The following is a 21715-nucleotide window of genomic DNA, read 5'->3' as shown; positions in this document are numbered from 1 at the left end:
CATACATGAGCTATCCACCAGACTGCTTCTGGCATCCTGACAATGACAGGACTTTATTTCTGTAAGTAAGCTCAACTGGGAGAAATAATGCTAGCAAAATATATTAAAAACAATGCCATTTAAAAAAAATTGTTGGTGTTTAAAATTAAACTAATAGATTTAAGTATCAAGACAGAAAGTCTGTCTACAAAGTAGCTAAAAATTCATGCTTTTAACTGAAATTAATTAACTTTTAACTGAAATTAATACTCGAGGCTTAAGAACTTGGGCATTAAGAACTTAAGACATTCAGCAACTCATTTAGATGTCTCACACAGGATTCTAAATAAAGACACAAAGCGTGAGCTTTTATAAACATAAACACAATTAAGGGAACTTCTTCCTCCAGTGCTTGCCAGGCACATATTCCAATTCCCAATAGTGTGCAAAAAAAGCGCAATCTTTTTCTTCCCCTGAAGTTAACACCTTCCAGTGGGAGAGGTCATTTTGGGGACTGGAGAAACAGTCCATTTTAGTGGAAGCAATGATGCTACAAAAGAAGGGAAGTATGTATTAGAAGTAATTTTGTAGAAGGAAAGAAAGTTAGTGTGATAAGACATTGGACTTACCTCAACAGATTTAAATAGTGATTCAATATCACTCACAAATTCTTCAGTCTTCATTGACTTTTCTTCCACTGCTATTAGCAATTCATTTAACTGATCCTGAAATTTAAAATGTTTCAGTAACACAGGCATGTTATTTTATAAAGCTTCTACACACAACTTACTTTAGGTGAATATTTTTGTTTTGCCATGAGCCACCATTGGAACAATTGCTAAATTAAGCTCAACTATCATGCTGGCTACACAGACACACACAGAAATAGCAACTGGAACAGCCATAAAACTGTTTCCAAACCAAAAAAGTTAGCTCAGTTCGACAAGGTGCTGTCTACACAAATTGTTGAATATTAAGAATTCCAGTGCAGCTTTGCTAGAGACTGAGGGTACTCAGAGCCTCATGAGGGTCCTTGAGAGAACACAGGAACAAACCCATAAAAACGAAGACAATAAAGGTAATTATGAGGCTAATATATTATGCAGTATCCTTATTTTTAATTAGAATTTTAAAGGTATTTCCTATAAACCAGAATCCATCAAAATCTCTGGTTGAATTAGTTGTGGAAACAAAAGCAGTCCAAGGGACAACAGGCATCAGACATGACTCAGAACTTTTCCTTTGTCCTTCTTGACCTTTCATGAAAGCAAGCTGGCCATGTGCTCAGGTCCAATTTATATTTTATAAAAAATACTTAGTTTTTATTAGCTGGCATATATCTAAACTGAACGTTATCTTCCTTTGACAACAGCCTCCCATTACGACAAACTTCTACAGCTAAATCTGTTGAAAACTGGTATACAACTTTCTATTAATTATAAATGTCATGTTGGACTGTATCAATTGAAAGCTCATTTTATAAATATTTAGGGCCAATCACCAAGATTCAGGGGCAAACTTCTGTTTGTCAAGATAACCTATAAAATCTGACAGATGCCATCCATAGCTCATTTCATTTACTGGGAAACTATGTTCCTACAGTTAAAATTCAGGTGACAAGCGTTTTGCTGTCTTAATGTTTTCTCAGTAATTACACAGAAGTAACAAGAAACATACAAATGCCATCTCAGAGTAACCTGAGCCCTGAGTGCTACAAGTCATGTGAAGTCAAGCCTGTGTTGTGGCCAAATTTAATATTGGCTTCGTGTCCATGCTCCAGGGCCAGGCAGTGATATCATGGGATGTTTATTTGCAGCTTAATTTGACTCGCTGCAATGCAGGTACATTTGAGGGATGGCTGCAGTCTGTGACTTTATTACTGACTTACTGGTGGCTAATTATCACCCCTAAGTCAAGCTGAATGTCCATTTATAAAAAGCAACTACACTGTCATACATCTGCACATCATGGAGATAGTTTGTAAATGCTGATATTTGAAACAGCCACATGGGCTCCTCCTACTCTTAATTTCTCTTGCTTGCATATGAGTTAGCATAAAGATAACATAAATACCATTGACACAAGCCCTTCTCGAATTTTAATGAAATTACGCAAAATCTGTATTACTATCAACCGAACATGGGCCAGGAAAGAGATCTCACCTTTCAGATACTAGGGTGAGATTAAATAGCTGGTAATCAAGAAAGGAGCATCTGTATACTTGTACCTGAACAAAACTGATTTGGGAAAAGTGAGACATCTCATGCATACTGTTTTCACAAGAAGAACTGCAACTTAATGGAGAACAGCTTCCACAGAAATGAAGCATTTTCACTAGTATTGATAGCAAAGGTCTAAGCTACTGAAATGGTGGACATCTTTATTGATCTTTTAGAGTGGTAGAGCTTAGAGATAGTGGGAAGAAGTAGGACTTGCTAAACTATTACCTGCGCTACAGCTAAAACACTGTTGGCCCAGAGGAACATGAACTAAATGAAAAATTAGCATAGAGTTTCAAGAAAACAGTGTAGTGTAAACTGTCTAACTCAGCTAACATCTCCAAGCAACCAACACAGGTAACTGGGATGGGGAACACTTTATGATGAAACTGGTCCCCACATATGGAGGCTTCTGTACCTTGGCAAGTGAAATGAGCTGCTGTTATCCAAATTATACTTTCATAGAAACAACTGTCGTCCCATTTCTCCCCCTATACAGATAAACCAGAACAAACTTACACAGGTTAGAAGGCTAAAAGATGGAAAGTTTGATAACAGCTATACATCCACAAAGTCATTCAAACTTCTGAACAAATAAAAGTATCAGCTTAGGAAACGTAGGACTCCAGAGAATACCTTAATAAGGTTCCTAACAGGTTTTTAGGAATAGCTTTTCTTTTATAGATACTGTGACTTACCCTCTGGACTGCTCTCTGAAGCCTCTCCCCTGACAACACAGAAGGTCTGAAGAAATTAGCCTCAGTAGCTCCTTCCTTCACCCAAACTGATTCTTACCTTCATCTTGGTTGCAGCATCATCTAGTGTTGTGACTTCGTGGTCTTTATGTTCCCCAAAAAGCTTGTCAATGGCAGATATTGGGCATTTGCAGTGGTAACAATATGTGTCTGCTTGCACTTTCTTCAGTTCTCTTTGTGGGGTCTCAACTTGAGGAATGTTAGTTGCTGATTTTTCAGGATACATCACCACAAATCCTGAATCTTCAATCTCAACAGGTGTTCTTTGCTCTGGCTTGTTAACAAATTCGTAACTATCACCAGCATGCTCAAAAGAGTCCCTGTCTTCAAATAATAGCTCCTCGTGTGTGAATTGAGATGATATTTCATCTTGCAAAAGTTCTTCTTGTGTAATCACATCATAGTCCATCGACTCAGTGAGATCTTCATAAACATCAGGGTGCTGCTCCTCTCTTTGCAAGTCCGGCTTCTCTGTTTGCTGAATGGTAGGGACACAGGAAAGATTTTCCTGAGTATACTGATCATCCTCGCTGTCTTCAACAGGAGTCCTGACATATGGGACGTATTTTTCCATTTGCGGAACTGCTGTTATATTACGCTGTTCTTCCTGCTTATTGCCAGTTTCTTGATATGCAGCTCCCTGATAATCCACCAGCTGACTATATGCTTGATGACTTGTTTGCTCTGGCAATTCCTCAGTTGTTTCTACAGGTACATTATCTTCTTCTCTTTGTTCAGTGGCATCGCTTCTTGCACCTGAAAGAATCGCTTTGCTTCCAAAAGGGATAGCATGCATTGGTTTACAGATTGTTGCTTGAATGTCACTGTCAACCTGGACTTTCTGTTTCTCCACAACACCTTTTTCCGGCACAACCTCAGTTCTGACATGTCGAACATCACCAGCCCCCTTCCTGTATTTGTCCTCTGGACTCTGAACTGCAATTCCTCCACTAAAGGACTCATCCTCTGATATCTGCTCCCTGGGAGGCCCCAAGGCCTTACTTGGAATTTCATCTTTAAGAATGTATTTTTCAAAATATATTCCTGTTCCATCATCTGTGTCTGAATTTCTACTAGGGAAAGACGCATTAGAATTACCGCTTTCCTCATCAGAGGGAGTCTCATCCTTTGTCTTTTCTCCTACTGCTTCTGAATAGAGGTCCTTGTATAAAAATGACAGAGCAGGTGGCTCCTCTAGAAGCTCTGGATTAACTGCAGCAACAGTGGTAGGGAACAACAGAGATCGTTCTAGCACTCCTTCTTCTGAATCAAAGAGTGGGGTCCCTGGTGACTTCCGTTCATCTTCTACATTTGTAACCTTTTTACTGCTAATATCAATTGATTGCTGCAAAGGTAAGGGGTTTGGAGCATCTGCATAGGACTGCATTTTGCTTTCTCCTTTCACAGTACCATAAAAGACTTCATCCAGATCCTCAAGCAGGGAAAACTCCTCTTCCAAAGTATCTACCTCAGCACTTTCTTTAAAAGATATGGTTTCTTCCATGGGTTCATTGGGATCTTCCATCACAGGAAACAATGTACTTGGTCTTTCAAAATGTGGCTTAACTGGGGATTTGTCATCAATCAATGTATATTTTTCAAAATAATCCACATCAGCTGTGCCATTATTAGGATCGAACATTGCATTATTATTGTTTACTGGCAACATGGGATTTTCTTGTTGTGTTTCTGCAGTTTCCTCAACATCATCACTTTTCACTACTTCTTTTAGTTCATGGCTTGCAGTCTTTCCCACCACTGAGCTTTCTGAAATCTCTGTAGTTGTTCCAGAAGCTAGGGCTCTATGGCCATCGTCAGCTAATTTTCTTTTCAGTGAAGGATTTGTTTCCAAGTATTCTAGTTTATCTGTCATTTGTTTACTTTCTTTTTGATCAACAGAAAAAATATGTGTAGGAGCATGAATATTGAGTATTTCATAACCTTCTGAAATGATATTAAATAGATCCTTTTGTTCAGTAGGCTCTGGAGCATGCTGACTGTCTTCTACAGCGCTCACATGCTCCATTTCTTCCTCTTCTCCTCCCAGGTAATGTTTGGGCACTTCGGACACTTCATCTACCTCCAGATGTTGCATTGCTTCCATTTTTGTAGGGTTTCCAACGCTAGTTTCACTCCCTGGAACTTTCTCTGGACCTGGTTTATGTCCTCCCAGAGATGGTAGATCATACCTTTGTGCTCTGTGACTAGTGTCCGAGGACACTCTGTGGGAAATTTCACTTGACATGGAATCAGAAACTCCAAACGTATGTCCTTCATTCTTTGTAGCACCATGAACTGTAAGTTCTGTGCAGCTTCCAGCTGGGATTTGTTTTGATCCAAAATCAGAAGCTTCATTTGGAAAAAGTTGAATTCCTTGCCTGTCTACTTCTGTAGCTCTTACTGGACTAATTGAGCGAGCTTTCACCTCTTCTGCCAGCCAGGTAGCTAGCCCAAAAGATGGAATATCTGGATTCTGCTTTTCATCAGAACTAGAGCTGACAGACTTCATCTCTGTTGAAGAAAGGTTGCCCTGTTCACCAGAATAATGCTGAGTTTTTTGTGTCACAGTTTCATAAGCAAGATCTGATGAAACGACTCTCAGATGCTCTAAGGGTGTATGCTTTTGGTCTGCAAAATAAGGTTGCATTTCACGTCTACCCTCTCCTTCAGTATGAATGCCTGAAACTGTGTCAGACTGCCTTCCAAGCATGCCTACTGCATCAGATACAGACGATGGGATATTTTGTTTCTCTTCATCACCAGTAAAAGCCACTGATACTGACTTTTCACGTAATGTATGAAAAGGTACAAATGAATGTGATGACACCACTTGCTGGTCTGCTACAGGAGCCATCTTTGAATCTGCAGTCACTGACCTTGGCACTGTCCACACATCAGATTGCGTGTCCTGCTTACCCTGGTCAGTGGCGAGTGTGGGGGAGCCTCTTAGCTGCTCTGATGACAAACATTTTGTGTTCAACAAATGATCTTGATGTTCTTGCTCGTCTTGGTCTTGTGTGAGTGTTAGAGACACAGTCTCCAACTGCACTGCCTTCAAGCTTGCTTTCTTAGGTGAATAGTGATGAATTTTTTGCAATTCTTTTTCATCATGTGGTGGAATTACATGTTTACACTCTGGTTGTGCAGACTGGGGAATAAGTGGCTGCATGCTCTGCTTTTCCTGTTCAGCAAGGGACCATGTGGGCACCAAATATTCAGAGGCTGGTTTTGAATAAGGTGGAATTTCTTGCTGACATGTTTTGTCAGCTGAATAAAATGGAACTGAAGGTTCAGACTCCAGTTTTGAAGGTACAGTTAAATAATCTTGACTTTCTTGAGTTTCTACTTTATCTGTAGAATATGATAAATTTAGTTGTTCAGATTCTAATTGCATAGCTGTGTGGAAGTAATGTGTAGTCTGTTCTCTCTCTGTTTCAGGTAAAATTACATGTTCAGCCTCTGACTGTACAGCCACGGGCAAATGTAGATGACTTTTTTTATTCTCCGCTTCTTTTCTTGCAAAGAAGAAACCTGACTCAGGCTGGGCAGTTTCCAACTGCTCTGTTTTACAGTGGGTGTGAGAGAAATCTGAGTGCTTGGGGGACAGGCCTCCAGTTACAGGTGACGGCTTTGGAATTCCTTCTGGTTTTGCTTCAGAGATAGAATGTGAAACACCCAAAGGTACAGACGCTGTTTGTTCAGTAAGAGATGAATACGTTTTATTTTTTTGGCTCTCTGCTTCCTCAGTGGAAAAGGATAAATTTTGTTTTTCAGTTTCCAGCTGAGCAGTTAGAGATGAAGCAGCCCCAGTGTCTTGCTTCTCTGAATGTCTTGCTCTCAGCAGGGCCATTTCATGCTTTTCTGCTTTGTCAGTAGCACTTAATAAATCTGATTGTTCAAAGTCCAGTTTTGCAGTTGCCGGCTCCTCAGTCCCACGAAAGGCATGTGATATGGAAGCTTTTTCTTGTTGCTCTGTTTCAACAACAGAGTACTGCAAATCAATGCACTGCAGGTCAATTTGGGCCCCATCCTTTCGCGCCATTTCACCCATGAAGTACGATGTCTCTGGATGCTCCATCTGGGCACTCTGTGGTTGCTCTGCTTCGCCATAGGAGTGCAATAAATCTGCTGGTTTCATTCCATGAGAATATGACAAATCTGGACATTTCAATTTTAGTCGTTCTGTTTGCAACTGCTCTGCTTTTTCTGTGGAATATGAAAAATCAGAAGGCACGAACTGTGTTTGTGCTGTTTCTTGGTGTTCTGTTTTGCCAAGCAAATTTGATAAACCTGGCTGCACTAAGTCTAACTGTGCAGCTGGTTTCTGCTTTTCTTCAGCAAGGGAGTGCAAAAAGCCAGGCTGGGCTATTTGCTTTTCCTCTAGTTTGCCGAAGGACTCTGGCCGTCGCAGTACTTCTTGGGCAGGTTGTGAGCATTCTGGTTTCCCAGCTATATGGGATAAATCCATTTCTTCCACCTCCAGTTGTTCAATTTCATGGTGCTCTTGTTGACCAATATAATATGATGAATCTGGATAGTTTGATTTCTGATGTGTAGCTTTCTCTTCTGTTTCTCTAACAAGATAAGATAACTGCGGATGTCGCAACCCTGGCAATACCATTTCTTGTTCCCTTTTGTCAGAAGAACACAATGAACCTGTATGTTCCAGTTCACTTTGAAGAGTTTGCATTCCATGTGTGTTACCAAGGGCACATGTTAAATCTTGTTGCCCGAAGTCTATTTGTGCTGCTTCTTGTGACAGTGTTTTGCTAATGGAAAATGATAAACTGGGAAGTTTCAACTCTGAATGTTGCTCTGTTTTTCCAGTGGGATGGGGTGTTATGGGCTGCTCTGATTTCCATTGTGTAGCTGGCGGCTGCTCTGCTTTGTCACTAGAATACGACAAATCTGGATGCTCAACCTCTGGTTGTGCTGTTCCTTGCCATTCTGTTTTTCCAGTGAAATGCAGCAAGTCGTGATTCTCTGCTTCGTCTTGAACAGCTTGTGGTTGCCATGTCTTCCCAGGGCAAGGTGATAAATCAGGTTTTTGTAATCCACGTTGCGCAGCTTCTTGTTGCTGAGTCTTATCAGTGGAATATGATAAATCGGAATGCTTCAACTCTTGTTCTGCCATTTCTTGTTGCTCCTTTTTGCCAGAGGAATACAAGAAGTCTGGGAATTCCCGTTCCAGTGGGGCCCTATTTGGTTGCTCTGCTGTGCCAACAGAACTTGAAAACATCGACTGTTCCAATCTCAGTTGTACTGTTTCCTCTGGGTGTACTGTAAAGCTTTCTCTCTCCTGTGTGACCTCCAGTTGTGCACTTTGTTTTTCTTCACTAACAGAAGAAGACAAATCGGGGTGTGGTACTTTGCCCATGGCATCTGAGACATCTGGATGTTCAGGCTCCCATGGGGCAGCCAGTGATGGCTTTGTTTTGACAAAAGAATGCAACAAATTGTGTTCTTTCAACTCTGGCTGTGTTGTTTTATGAGGTTCTTCTGTGCCAACAGAGAATGACAAATCTACATGTTCTGATTTAGTTTGGGAATTTTGCACTTCTTCTGCTTTCCTCCTAGAGCACTGCAGCTCAGGGTGTTCTGCCTGCATTCCTGCACCTTCCCATTGCTCTTCTTTGCCAAGAGATGATGAAAAATCACCTGGCTTTTCCTGCGCTGGTTGAATCTTTACTCGTCTCTGTACTGTGCCAGTGGAATGCAATGAATCCGGATATTCCAAATGTGCTTCAGCCATTTGAGGTTGCTGTGTTTCACCAATTGAACATGATAAATCCATTACTTCTGCCTCTGGTTGTACAGTTTCATAGTGTTCTAATCTGCCAGCAGATAAAGCTGAACGGTTTGATTTCGTAAGTGCAGTTTCTTGTTCTGCTTCACTAACGGAATAAGATAGCTGTGAATGTCCCAGTTCTGGCTGTGCTTTCTTACCTTGTGCAGCCTTTTTGAAAGAATGCAAGAAGCCTGGCTGCTCCACTGGAGCAGTGCGTGCTTGCTCTGTTTTGCCAGGCCAGGATGATAGAGCTGTCTTTCCCAACACCAGTTGCGTATTTTCTTGTGTTTGTGTTTTATCAGTGAAATATGATAAATCAGGATGCTTTGGCTCTGTTTTTTCCATTTCTCTCTGCTGTGCTTTTCCACTGCGAGTTGATGCCTCTGGAGCTCCTAGTTTCTCCTTTGTAGCTTGTGGATGCTCTGCTCTGCTGACAGACTGTCCCTCACCAGGGTGTCCCAAAGCTGTGTGCTCCCTCCCTCGCTGTCCCACTTTGTCAGCGGGGGATGCCAAGTCCGCCTGGCCCAGCTCTGGCTGGGAAGGTGTTTTGTCATGAACATCCAAAGCATCTGGCTGTTCCAACCCCAGCTGGGTTGCTTCCTGCACTTTGTCACGGGAACACGCTAGACCAGGGTGTTCGTGTTTCACCTGTGCAGTTTGCAGTCCTCCGGCTTTGGAAACAGAATAAGACAAGTCAGGATGTCCCTGCCCTGGTTCTGCCGTTTCTTCTCCTGCCGCGCCCGCAGCAACGGCCACATGTGGAATTTCTACTTCTAGCTGAACTGTTTTCTGCTCTGCTTTTCCAAAGAGATAAGTTTGCTCTGTTTCTTCTATGCTTTGTAGGCCCTTTGTGATGTCCAGAGGATACATCACATCAGCATGCTGTGCCTCTGGTGGGGCTGTTTTGTCCTCCAGCCTGTTAACCGAAAATGATAAACCTGGTTGTTCTAAGTCCTCCTGGACATGTTTTAATTGCTCTGTTTTACCAGGAGAATGTGGTAACTTTTCTTGCTCTAACTGCTGTTTTGCAGCTTGCTGCTGGTTTTCTCTGCCAACAGAAATTTTTCTGTGTTTCTGATCCAATAGTACTACTTCTTGTTTGTTTGTTTCATCAGTGGAATGTGACAAATCAGGATGTTTTGTTTCCCATGGTGCAACTTCTGGCTCATTTGCTTTGCCAGGGGAACATACAAAATCTGGATGTTTTGATTCCATTTGTGCAGTTGCTGGGGAAGCTCTTTTTCTGGCCATTTTAGGCAAATCCTGATGTTTAGATTCAAACTCTTGAGTTGATTGTTGTTTGGCTTTACCAAAGGAGAATGATAAATCTGGATATTTTGAATCCAATCGTGAAGTTTCTCGTTGGTTTTTTTGGTCATCAGAACATGACAAATTTAGGTATTTAGATTCCACTTCCATACCTTCGACTTGTGCTGTTTCACCCAGGGTTCCTGGTGAATCCAGATGTTCTGATTGTCCTTGTGTTTCTCCCATGGAATATGAGAGCTCTGGATGTCCCAACTCCTGCTCCATGATGTCACCTGGTTTTGCTTCACTGCTGTCATGTGAAAAATCTGGACGTTCCATCGCCAGTGGTGCAGTTTCCTGTTGCTTTGAACGAAATGGTAAGGTTGGATGTTTTAACTTTTTCTGTTGTTCAGCTTCGTGAAAAGAATATGACAAATCTGGATATTCTGAACTGACTTCTATTTCCAGTGGAGCTTCTTTTTTGCTGGAAGATGGCAAAAATGTTTGCTCCAGCTCTGGATGTATTATTTCTGATTTGTGTTGTGTCATTTCCTCCTGCATGTCTGTACTTATATAAAATGTCTCTTCTGGATATGCTGGCTCGGTTTGCATTTCTTCTTGCATTTGTTCACTGAAAGAATACGACAAAGATGGATGATGCACTGACTCTGGTTGAGCTATTTCTTGCTGCGCCAAATTAATTTGGTCTGTAACCTGTGGCTCTTCTTTCCACCAGCTTTCTGACAAATCTGAATACTCCATTTCCATTTGCATAGCTTCATGTTGGGCTGTTTCCTGCTGTTCCAGCTCCTTTTGTAAGGTATCTTGTTGTTCCATTCTGGCAAATGAATAAGATATATTTGTCTGGGCCACGTCCAGCAATGATGTTTCTTGTCGTTGACTACCAGCAGTGGAACAGGAGGGAAGGGGCTGCTCCTGCTCCATTTGTGCCATTTCCCGGGGCTTTGCCGTGTCAGTCAAATATAAGGAGCCCAAAGATCCTGCCTCCACTCCTTCTTGCGCTGCTTCTCCAGTGGTAAATGAGAAATCCATGTTTTCTGAAGCTAGTTGTACATTTTCATGTTGCTCTTCTTCACTAACGAAATATGATGGCTCTGGACCTTCTAAGCCTCTTTGTATAGCTTCTCGTGCTGTTTCTCCCGCGGAATATGGCAAATCTTCTTGTTCCAACTTTGGTTGCAATATTTCCTGTTGTTTTGTTTTGCTAGCGGAATATGATGTCTCTGGCTGTTCTGCCCTCAGCTGTGAGGTTTTATGTTGCTGTTCTTTTGCAGCAGGATGTGACAAAACTGGATGCTCTGACTGCTGTTGTGCAGTTTCTCCCCGCACTCCCTCGGCACGGGAATACAGCTTACCTCCAGGTTGTGAATCCTGCTGCACAGGCTGTGGCTCTTCTCTTTTGTCACAAAAATAAGATGTGAGAGAATTGTCCACATCTGCTTGTGTGGATTCTTGCTGTTTTGTTTCATTTGTGGGATATGGTAAATGTTCTGTTTCCAGATACCCAGTTTGCTGTGTCTCAGCTCTTATGCTGGAATCTGGTATATCTGGGTGTACCAGCTGGAGTTCTGCAGTGCTTTCTGTCTCTGCTTCTTCCAGCAAACACGATAAATCTGCAGGTACCAGTGCAGGTTGTGCTGTTTCTTCTCGCTCTGCTTCTTCAGGGGAATAGGACTCTGGCCGTTCCGGTTGAAAAGGAACAGATTTTTGCTTTTCTGTTTCTTCCCTGGAAAAAGAAAAGTCTGGACGCTCCACCTCCAGCTGTGCACTCTCTGATTCTGCCATTTCTTCTCTGGAATATGAGAAATCTGGGTGCTCTGCCTCCAGCTGTGCATTTTCCGTTTCCTCCACTTCTTCCCTGGAAAAAGAAAAGTCTGGATGCTCCATTTCCAGCTGTGTACTCTCTGATTCTTCTGTTTCTTCCTTTGAAAAAAATTCTGGATGCTCTCTCTCCAGTTGTGAACTCTCTGATTCCTCTGTTTCTTTTGTGGAAAGAAGCATTTCTGGATATTCTGTCTCTAGTTTTGCACTCTCTGATTCCTCCACTTCCTCCCTGGAATATGAGAAATCTGGATGTTCTGTCTCCAGTTGTGCACTTCCTGGTTCTTCCATTTCTTCCCTGGAAAAAGAAAAGTCTGGATGCTCCATCTCCATCTGTGCACACTCCAATTCCTCTGTCTCTTTCTTGGAAAAAGAGAAGTCCAGATGCTCTGTCTCCATCTTTGTTCTCTTTGATTGCCCAACTTCTTTTCTGGAATATGAGAAACCTGGATGCTCCATCTCCATTTGTGCACTCTCCAATTCCTCTGTCTCTTTCTTGGAAAAAGAGAAGTCCAGATGCTCTGTCTCCATCTTTGTTCTCTCTGATTGCCCAACTTCTTTTCTGGAATATGAGAAACCTGGATGTTCCATCTCCATTTGTGCACTCTCTGCTTGTTCGCTTTTTTCAATGTGACCCAAATCTACTGCTTTATCTACAGCTGAAGTTTTTGGAGTTTCTTGTGGTTTTGTGCGATCAGGGTATGAAATGCTGAAATATTTAGAATCTGTCTTTTCAGGAATAACTGTATTTGGTTTAATTCCTTGCTCTACTGTTTCCTGAAGGGAAGAAGAAAAGTCTCGTTCTGACTCCGCTTGCTTCTCCAAGTGAACATTTTTGGTTTCTTGTGGTGAGGTCTTTTGACCCTCTTTTTTTTTAACAGAATACAGTAGACCTGGCGGCTCAGTTTCTGACAGTACCGTTGTTGATGAGTGACACTCGGTTTCTTGCTTCTCTGCTTCACTCACAGAATGTGGTAAAAGCACATGTTCAGACTCAGTTTGTGCAGTTTCTGACGACTGAGGAATAATGTCCTCCTGTCTTGTTTCAGGCAGAGTGGAATATTTGTGTTTAGCTGATGGAGCACCAGGTAAGAAAGACTGAACTGCTGGCTTCTGTGCTTCCCTCTCAGGATGTTCTGACATGGATGCTCTAGGCAAAATAGGTTGGGTACTTTGTCTACCTAATTCACTGTCTACTGAAACAGACTGTGGTGCAGAATTGGGCTGAATTTCCTGCTCCTTCTGTTCATCCAGAAGACCTGAATCTGTCAGCAGGAACTGGTCTGATTTCTGGTTTGCAGTTTCAGCTGAGGGAAACAGCACTTGTTTCTCTGGCTTATCATCAGACTCTAATAAAATGGAGGTTGATTGCTCTGTCATTGATGTTTTCTCTGCAGGTGAATAACTTTGCTGCTTCCTGGCATCTTCAGGAAGGCAGGACTTCAGTGACTGCCCCGATACCTGATCTGGAGTCTCCAAAAGAGAGTCTTTTCTTTCTTCACGTTGAGGAGTTGTTTCTGCACCAAAGCTTGAAAATCTGCTTATTTTACCTTTCATTTTAATGGGTTTAATATTAACATCTTTAGCAGTAAGCCGTTTTTTAAGAGGCGTTGTTGGTGAAGAATAGGTTTGATATGATTGTGCTGCGAGTTGTTCCTTTATCTCCCTTTTTCTCTCAGATGGCGTTGTAAGATCTCTACTTAGTCTTTGGAAAGCTCTTAGGTCTGTTCTTTCTGAAAGTGAACTGAACTTCTGCAGTTTTTCTTTTACTGGTGTCTCAAGGAGCTGTTCAGAATCTCCGGAAACTGAGCTGCTTCTCCGGATTCTGGTTTTCTCTAATGTTTCAGGGGCTGGCCCAGTGCCTCCAAAAATTGAGTTGAACAGCTGGATTCTAGCTTGTACTGGTCCTCCAAGGATCGGCCCTACTTTTCTCAGTCTGCTCTCTCTAAATATCGATGGTATTGGAGCACGTTTTACTGGCTCTTCTGCAATGTTCTCTAGATCTTCTTTGTCGTCCAACATCTCCTCGTCTGTGTTTCGTGCTTCCACCTGTTCAACGTTCAACATGGAGGCCTGCACGTCTCCTAGAACAGTTCTTGGTTCTTGCCTCTGCATTCCGGAAGAGTCACGTTTTTTATTGCCCTGGCCTCCCTTCAGCCTCGTAGCCATCGGCACCCTATTTGAAGATTTGCGCTTCCTTTTCCGAACAATCTTACCTTCATCCATAATAAAGATAACTTTTCCTGGAGGAGAACCTACTGGTGAACTTTCCATACTGTAAAGATCGGAAGTTGTACTGGTTTCTGAGGCCCAGGGAGTAGAACATCTGCTCGAGCTGGTTTCCCAGGTTATCCCACTGTCTTCACTTTGAACTGTTACCATAGAAAAGGAAGGGTTAGTCATGATGTACTGCAGCTTGGGTTTCACATCTTCACTTTGGATAATATCTTTCAAACTAAAAACAAGAAGAAAAAAAGAAAAAGAAAGGCATAAAATCACACAACAAGTTAAATTATTGCAGTAAAATCTAAATTTTCACATTAAAGCAAAAATACTTTTCAAAGTTGTAAAAATACTGCATGTGCATAAATGTGGTTTTGGTAAGTTTTTGTAAAACTGCATGTTGCAAGGTTAGTTCAATGAAGAGGAGGTGTTTACATTCTCTGATAATGCAGGAAAAACAGTCTTTGATCTGACCTTGTTTTGCCACTGTGAGATTAAGCTGATTCTGGGGCTATTCTCCAGCGCCTGGTTATCTCACAGTATAGTTTAAACCTTGCATTAAACACTTATAAGATACTGTCAGTGTTTTAATAGCACCCACACTTGCTTTGCCTAAGTGTGAGTGATTATACAATGCTCAAAGGAGTAGAGAATCTGTCTGCTACTTTGTTACTGTCTTCTCATATGTTTCATCCTCTAGCCACTCTACACATTTAACAAAGTAATTTAGAGTACATCTAATAATTAAAATATACTGAGCCCTTCCAAAATGAAATAACATTTTACAAAGCTAACTTCAAACCTTTGGACGTGTAATCAGAACGCTGTCATACACTGCAATTAAAGCTCCCTCAGTTAAGAAAAGGCTGGAGAAATATTTTCTGGGAAGCTTTAGGAAAAACACGCAAACAAACAAAAAACCTCAAAACAGTCTTAGGAATAAGGGTGTAAAGAATAGCAAAAGCAAATAAAAGACATTTTTTTTAAAAAAAAAAAGTAGTATTTTTAGTGTTACAATAGTTTGATTTAAAAAAAAAAAAAACAACACACCACAGAGAAGTTAATTACAACACTCAACTCCAGTATTTCTGGAGGAGACAGTAGTTCATTTAGGGCAATTGTGTTAGTAGCTCATGGAAAGAAAGGCAGAGGCTTCAGCAGAGCAGAAGAGGTGGTGAATTCTCTCTCACTCACACGAAAAGATGCAAACCTACAGCCACACAGCATCCTCCTGCCACTCAACAGAGGGAAAGGCCACTTCCCAGGTGATTAAGATAAAGCACTTCTTCAGCAAGAGTGAAGAAATCTGGCTCCTGACCATGAGATCGGAGAAGCAGGACCCGGCTGGCCAGTGCCCGGCACCAGGCGGGTGCCAGAGGTCCCTGCAGAGATGGGGACAGCCCTGATGAGCACCTCCGGGTACTAGCAGAGCTGGCCTTACCTTTCCGCGAATTTGCTCTCCGGAGCAGAGAAAAAGAAGGGCTGCCCCGGGCTGGCCCATGCTGAAGTTTCTACAGACTGACTCACAGGCCACCTCATCCCTGATGTCCTCAGTGCTGACCGAAGACTGAAGTCACTCTGTGGAACAACTGCCTGACCAGGCAGCGGAGGGACAACACGGCACCGAAGTGCAGTGATGGGCTCTAAAGTCAGCTGTGGTGACTGGGCTGCCCTGGAAACTGTAACTAACAGCATGATAGCTTCGACTAAACCCCACAATTCAAAGCTAGTCTGACAGTGCAATACAAAATAATAATGTCTTAGCCAAAAACAAAGAAACAAAACAAAACCAGCCCTCAAACAGATACAAACCCCAGGTGGTACAGCTGATTATTTGCCTTGGTGTAGCATGCTCTAGCAGGGCTAGATCCATAAGGTAAGATTTACAGGTTGGAGGAAGAGGCAAAGCAAAAAAATCTATACCAACTTTGCTGCTAGCTTTTCCTTTATCAGTTTCATGACTTAGCATTTGGTTGACCTGTGCAAAACAAAATAAAACAAAATAATAAATAAAATAATAGTAGCGACAGTCTAAGGAAGCCTTCAAGTCCTATTTGAGCGCACAATAACAGATGCCTAATATTTTTTTAGATTTTTCAACCTCTAAATAACCCTCATATATTTTTAAACCCATTTTGCTGTGGCCAGCAGGTCAAGAGGGGTGATTCTGCCTCTCTGCTCCACTCTGGTGAGACCCCACCTGGAGTCCTGTGTCCAGCCCTGGAGCCCTCAGTACAGGAAAGACATGGACCTGGTGGAGAGGGGCCAGAGGAGCCACAAAAATGATCAGAGGGCTGGAACAGCTCTGCTGTGAGGACAGGCTGAGAGTTGGGGTTGTTCAGCCTGGAGAAGAGAAGGCTCCAGGGAGACCTTATTGCAGCCTTTTGGTACTTAAAAGGGGCCAATAAGAAAGATGGGGACAGACTTTTTAGCAGGGCCTGTTAGTATAGGACAAGGGGTGATGGTTTTAAACTAAAGGAGGGGATACTCAGGCCAGACATGAGGAAGAAATTTTTTACCATGAGGGTGGTGACACACGGGCCCAGGTTGCCCAGAGAGGTGGTCGATGCCCCATCCCTGGGGACATTCAAGGCCAGGGTGGACGGGGCTCGGAGCAACCTGATCTAGTTGGAGATGTCCCTGCTCATTGCAGGGCGGTTGGACTCGATGAGCTTTGAAGGTTCCTTCCAACCCAAACCATTCTATGGTTCTATGATTTTTCTGCACTACTCATGCAGAACAGAGCAGCACTCTCACTTCAGCTGATATTAGTGAGTAAGAATGGGCTGTCCTGGCCCTGCCTATGCAAAAAGCTTGAGTTATTCACATCATTGTCTCATTTCCAAGGTTGTGGTCACAGCCCATACTCTACAGTGTAATGAGGCGGTGCTTTGCAGTTTTTAGACCACAATGGAAGACACACAAGTCAAGCATTTTCTGCCAACATAATTCCAGATGCTGTGTAAGTTTTGTATTCAATTTGCAGGCTGCACAGTAGTAGCTGAAAGAACTCTCTCTAGTCAGAGGAGGTGTCTGCCATTGCAAAAACACATTCACAAAGTTTCGGCTCCATAAATGCAGCTGTGAAGTTACTGACACCCAGGGACAAAAGCCAGTGCTGCCTTTTTTTTCCACATAGCCACTCCTGTTGGCATGAGCACTGTCAGTCTGTTATTTCCATGCTAGGACATTGGCTAAAACATTTTTTAATTCTTGGAGACACTAACAACTGAGTTTGTGCTTCTGTCATAATAGCTCAAAGCTGGAGTTTTGTTATCACCTCCTTCTGCTTCTCACAGCCCTCTGCTTCTCACTGCGACTTCTGTGCTGCGTCTGCTGGGATTTCAGGTTTCAGGTCCGGCCCAGAAGGCTGAGTAAACCTTCCCTTGTGCATGGCACCAGGGAAGGGTTTTCACCTCCCCAGCTGCTGGAGCAGCCGTGTTCAGACACGCTGGGTGAGGTCTGTTCGGCTGTACACCACCACAGCAAAGCGCAGCCTCCCCATCAGCTTTCTAAAATCCTCCAGAGCCTCTCATCTTTCTCTTCACATCAGACCTTGTCACTCCACTCTCGGTATCATAAAAATTTTTTTGCTGTTTGCTGCATAACACCTCACGGGCTGAAAACAACCCGGATAAAATGGCTGAGATGTCAAGCTGTGGCAGGGGCCTGTACTGACAAGATCTCCCACCCCCCCAAGGCTCCTACGTGAGCCCTGCAGGCACAGCACACGGGAGGTGGAAATCCGTATTGGCCAGCTTGCCTTCCCAGTTGAACGAAGTACTTTGTTTTTCTGTATTTGTGCTTTTGTTCTGTACAGTCCTGTAGTTTCTGCCTCTACCACGCTGCCCCTTTCCCCCTACAGCAATCTGTATGCCCAGCAAGGGTCTCTGCCTATTGCTCTGCATTGCCCAGGTCTATAACTTGTCCTCTTCTTCAGGGTAAGAGAATTAGGAGCGACAGGAAGTCTCTATTTTACATCCAGCCTTTCACTTTTTAACCTACTGCTAACTTCAGTATTAATGATGCCCCTTCTGGCAACATAATGGCTCATGCATCTGTCCAAATTCAAATGAATAATTATCCAAAAGCAATAAGACAGCTGTTCACTCTGCTACAAAGCTGATTTTTATTAAGAGTAGCTGGGAGCCAGGAGTTGGGCCCGTTTCACACATCTTGTTCCATGCCTGACACTTGCAAATCCCTGGGAAAGGACAAAACCTGCTGCGATGCTGGTCTCTTTTCCAGCCATTAGGCCACGGTATGGCTGGTGGCACTGCCTGCTGGCATCACCAGTTTCTGTTCCAGGCGCTGCCTTGCTCGTGCATTCTGGATTCTCCACCGTACAGGCTGTGGAGGGAGCACAGGTATCGAAGAAACACTTCAGTCTGCATGGGGCACTTCCTTTACACCGCGATTTAATCACTTTGTTGAGACCTAAGAGGGAACTTGTCAAACTCCGAGTGTTATTTCAGACCCAATCCGGGCTTTATTGAGAACTCAGTTACTATAGTCTAAAAAACTGAAGAGAAACAAACGCGGAGTGAAGTGTATTTCCTGGCTGCAGGGGGTCGCCAGCGCGGGCTGGGATGCTGGGTGGTGTCAGCAGTGGTGCCGCTCCCCGTCACCGTGCCCCGGTCCCTGCCCCGCTGCTCCCACTGCCCAGCAGTGCCAGCCCCGTCCCCCCACTGCTCCCGGCATCCCCGCGCTGGCGGCCACCCCCTCCACCCTGGCCTCATCTAGGAAACCGAAATCACACACCCTTTCCCCACACCTTTGTCTGCTCTGAGGAGGGCATGGCAGACTTTTCCTTGGGAAGACAAATCCCCAGCACTCCCCCTCCCACCCCTTCTTTGCCACCACCCCAGCTGCCACCATTCCTCCCGGCCTCTTCTCCACTCCGCTTCCCCGTTCAGCCCTTTCAGCAATCATTTTAAGCTAGACTTTGCTCTAAAGCTTCCACACCTCTGGCCTTCTTATGGAAGGACTGCTTCATTAAAAAAAAAAAAAAAAAAAAAAAAAAAAAAAGTCTTAGGTCGTCACTGAATAAATAAAGTCAGCCCCATACCCTTTCCAGACAAACGAGCTACCTGGAAACCCATGTAAATCAGCTGCAGAGCCATTTTTTGTAAGCTCTGTGCACAGGCACATCCAGAGACCTCCCCGCTGCGTAAAGAAATCAGACAGGAATGGTTCAAGGGACAGAACAGTGTCAGAGGAGCTCACCCATCACATAGTTATTAGAGACTCAGATATTCCAGTGGGTACACAAATCAGTTAACCAGTAAAATATTTTACTAAAGCTAGACATTATTCTCACCATTATCAACAGAAAAAAATAACACCTATTAACTTCACACTCATGTTTGCCTTAAAACACACAATATAGGCTTTCAAAATATTTTCTCTGTTTGGATGATTAATTCTACATGGAGCTAGAAACAAAAAACATCTGCCACGATGCATCTACCTCACAAGTTAAAATGCCTCAAAGAAAGAAAATATTGCATGAACCCTCTGAAGATCAGTGCGTTATTTATGCTGACAAGGATATGATGCCACATCCCATCTTTATAATAGGTTCTGATGCTGTGTGTCTCACTACTTGCATAAAAACCTGTGTTAGGAAACCAAGTTATTTAAAGATTACATTAAAAAGGGTAATGAAGATGTGAAACCCAAACTTTTCTGCTTTTTATGTGCATGCATCAGACTTTTGGGGCAAGTCATAGTATCTGCTGCAGCTTTTGGGATTTTATTCCCCGCAGCTGCTGCAGAGGGACTGGTGTGGAAGTGGAGCGGGTCAGTCGGGGCTCAGGGGCTGGTGTCCTGGGGCAACACCTGGGCTCTTGCGCTTCTTTCACACAGGCACTTGCTGACCTTGGGCCATCCATCTTACTGCATAACTCTCTTACAGAATAGGTATGAGAATATTTAGCATGCTTGAAAGGTGAAGTAGGAGCCAAGGGGGAATTTCTCACTGGCTGCAACGTTGCACAACCAGGTGCTGTTCAACTGCATGCAGAGGAGGAAGACAAAAGCAGCAGAGCACTTGGGGTTGTTAAAAATAAATCAGTGACAGCAGGGTTCAGGGCAGGCTGTCTTCAGCCAAGTTTGTGTATTGGTTATACCTCATCCAAGCTATGTTTCCAAAGCACACACACGAATTAAAAAAAAAAAAAAAAAAAAAATTGTTCTGCAACAGGGGCTTGAAAACCTGTTTGTCAACAAATAATGACCTTAGAGCCTGACTAAGCGTACCTGAGGGGCTCAGCCCAGCTGTTCTTGCTTAGCCAGCACCCCCCAGGAGCTCTGCCCAGGCACTCAGCACAGAAAGCCTTGAGCCCAACAACCATGCTGACATTTTGCAACAACAAAATGTAAACAACTAGAAAGTCAGCTTTATTTAACTTCACTAAGCTATTGCAGAGTGCTTGGTGCAGTTACCATATCTGCACCAAACCCAAAAGTTTACATCTCCTTTAGCCTAGTTAAACTAATCAAATGGAGTTAAATATACTCAGTTACCACCGAGCGCAGCTGTTAAAAACCTCTCCAGTAGACCCTGACCACTCTTATTAGTAAGACACTTAAGGACAGAGAAAAACCCTGTAATGCTTACTATAACTGAGAGCTGAAGGAGATGGTCGCTGAGATTTAATTACACGGTGAGATGCAACACCTGAGTTTGCGTTGTGGCTGCCAGCCAGAAGCAAGACCCAGCTGAGGGGGGCTGCTAAGAGCCGGCCGTGGAGAAGCCGTCCTCCCAGCATGAGTAGCAAATAACTGCAAGGCTACACAGATTTCCCTCCCTTTAAGGGAAAAGTTAGCCATCCCCAGTTACGTTTCACGATTTGAGTTTTGTTATTAGCCGTTTAATTGCAGGTTGCATTAAAAAATACCCAGTCATTTCCTCGTTTAGTTGTCTACAGTGAGCAGCTCCGCTCCACCAGCTCCAGCTGGTTTTCTCGTAGGGTTGCACCCCCACGCGAGCAGCATTTATCGGCACATAACCCCTGCCTCTGGCAGCCCAGAACGGAAGAGTCACCACGTCAGGAGAAAGGCAGCGTTACACACTGGGGGTGTCCCCCTGTTTCTTTGGCAAACTAGCTCTCTATTCCCTCTGCAAGGAAGTTTTGCTACAGGCCTGGGCTACGTTTTGCTGTTCGACTTTCGTTCCCACAGCACTCGGGGTGGCTTTAGGCTGCACAGAGCCTCCACACCTCCCTTCTGCCGTCTTTTTCTCTCCCAGTGACGGGCGGCAACGTCAAAAAGTGCTTTGAACTGTGATACACCCAGAGCAGTTTGTAAACGCAGGATGGCCCCACAGCACTGAGGTTTTAGGAACCGCATGACCCAGATTTCCTAAAAAGCAGGTTTCTGGAGATAACTTAAACTGTGAACAGTGACGCCTTTGGTTTTTCCGATGGTATCCACCCAAAGCTGAGAGGCTTTACTCAAGAAACCTTGCGACCCAATAGGTGCGGCGGCCTCTCAGGCCTCCCCGTTTCTGAACCCAGGCGGGGGTCCGTCCCCGCCGATCAGGTTGCAGACGCCTCCGCATCCTGCCCAGGACCAGTGCCAGGGGCTGGGCGCCGGGCCACCGGCTCGCTTGTTATTTTCCTGGCAGTAGGAGCACAATATTAGGACAAACTGTTTCT

The 21715-nt window shown here is 43.6% G+C and overlaps 1 protein-coding gene across 1 annotated transcript in view; it reads right to left on the bottom strand.

The window, feature by feature from the left end:
- Positions 1–21715, bottom strand: part of CMYA5 (cardiomyopathy associated 5) — a 46815-nt gene that overhangs the window by 24223 nt on the left and 877 nt on the right. Inside the window, exons 2-3 of the mRNA XM_065656443.1 lie at positions 2994–14286; positions 609–704 (exon numbers count right to left, since the gene is read on the bottom strand). Coding sequence (XP_065512515.1) covers positions 609–704; positions 2994–14286 — 11389 coding nt within the window. The remainder of the gene's footprint in view (positions 1–608; positions 705–2993; positions 14287–21715) is intronic.

Source organism: Caloenas nicobarica, chromosome Z, assembly GCF_036013445.1.
Source record: "Caloenas nicobarica isolate bCalNic1 chromosome Z, bCalNic1.hap1, whole genome shotgun sequence".
Lineage (NCBI taxonomy): Eukaryota > Metazoa > Chordata > Aves > Columbiformes > Columbidae > Caloenas > Caloenas nicobarica.
This window is presented reverse-complemented; position numbering and strand designations above follow the sequence as displayed.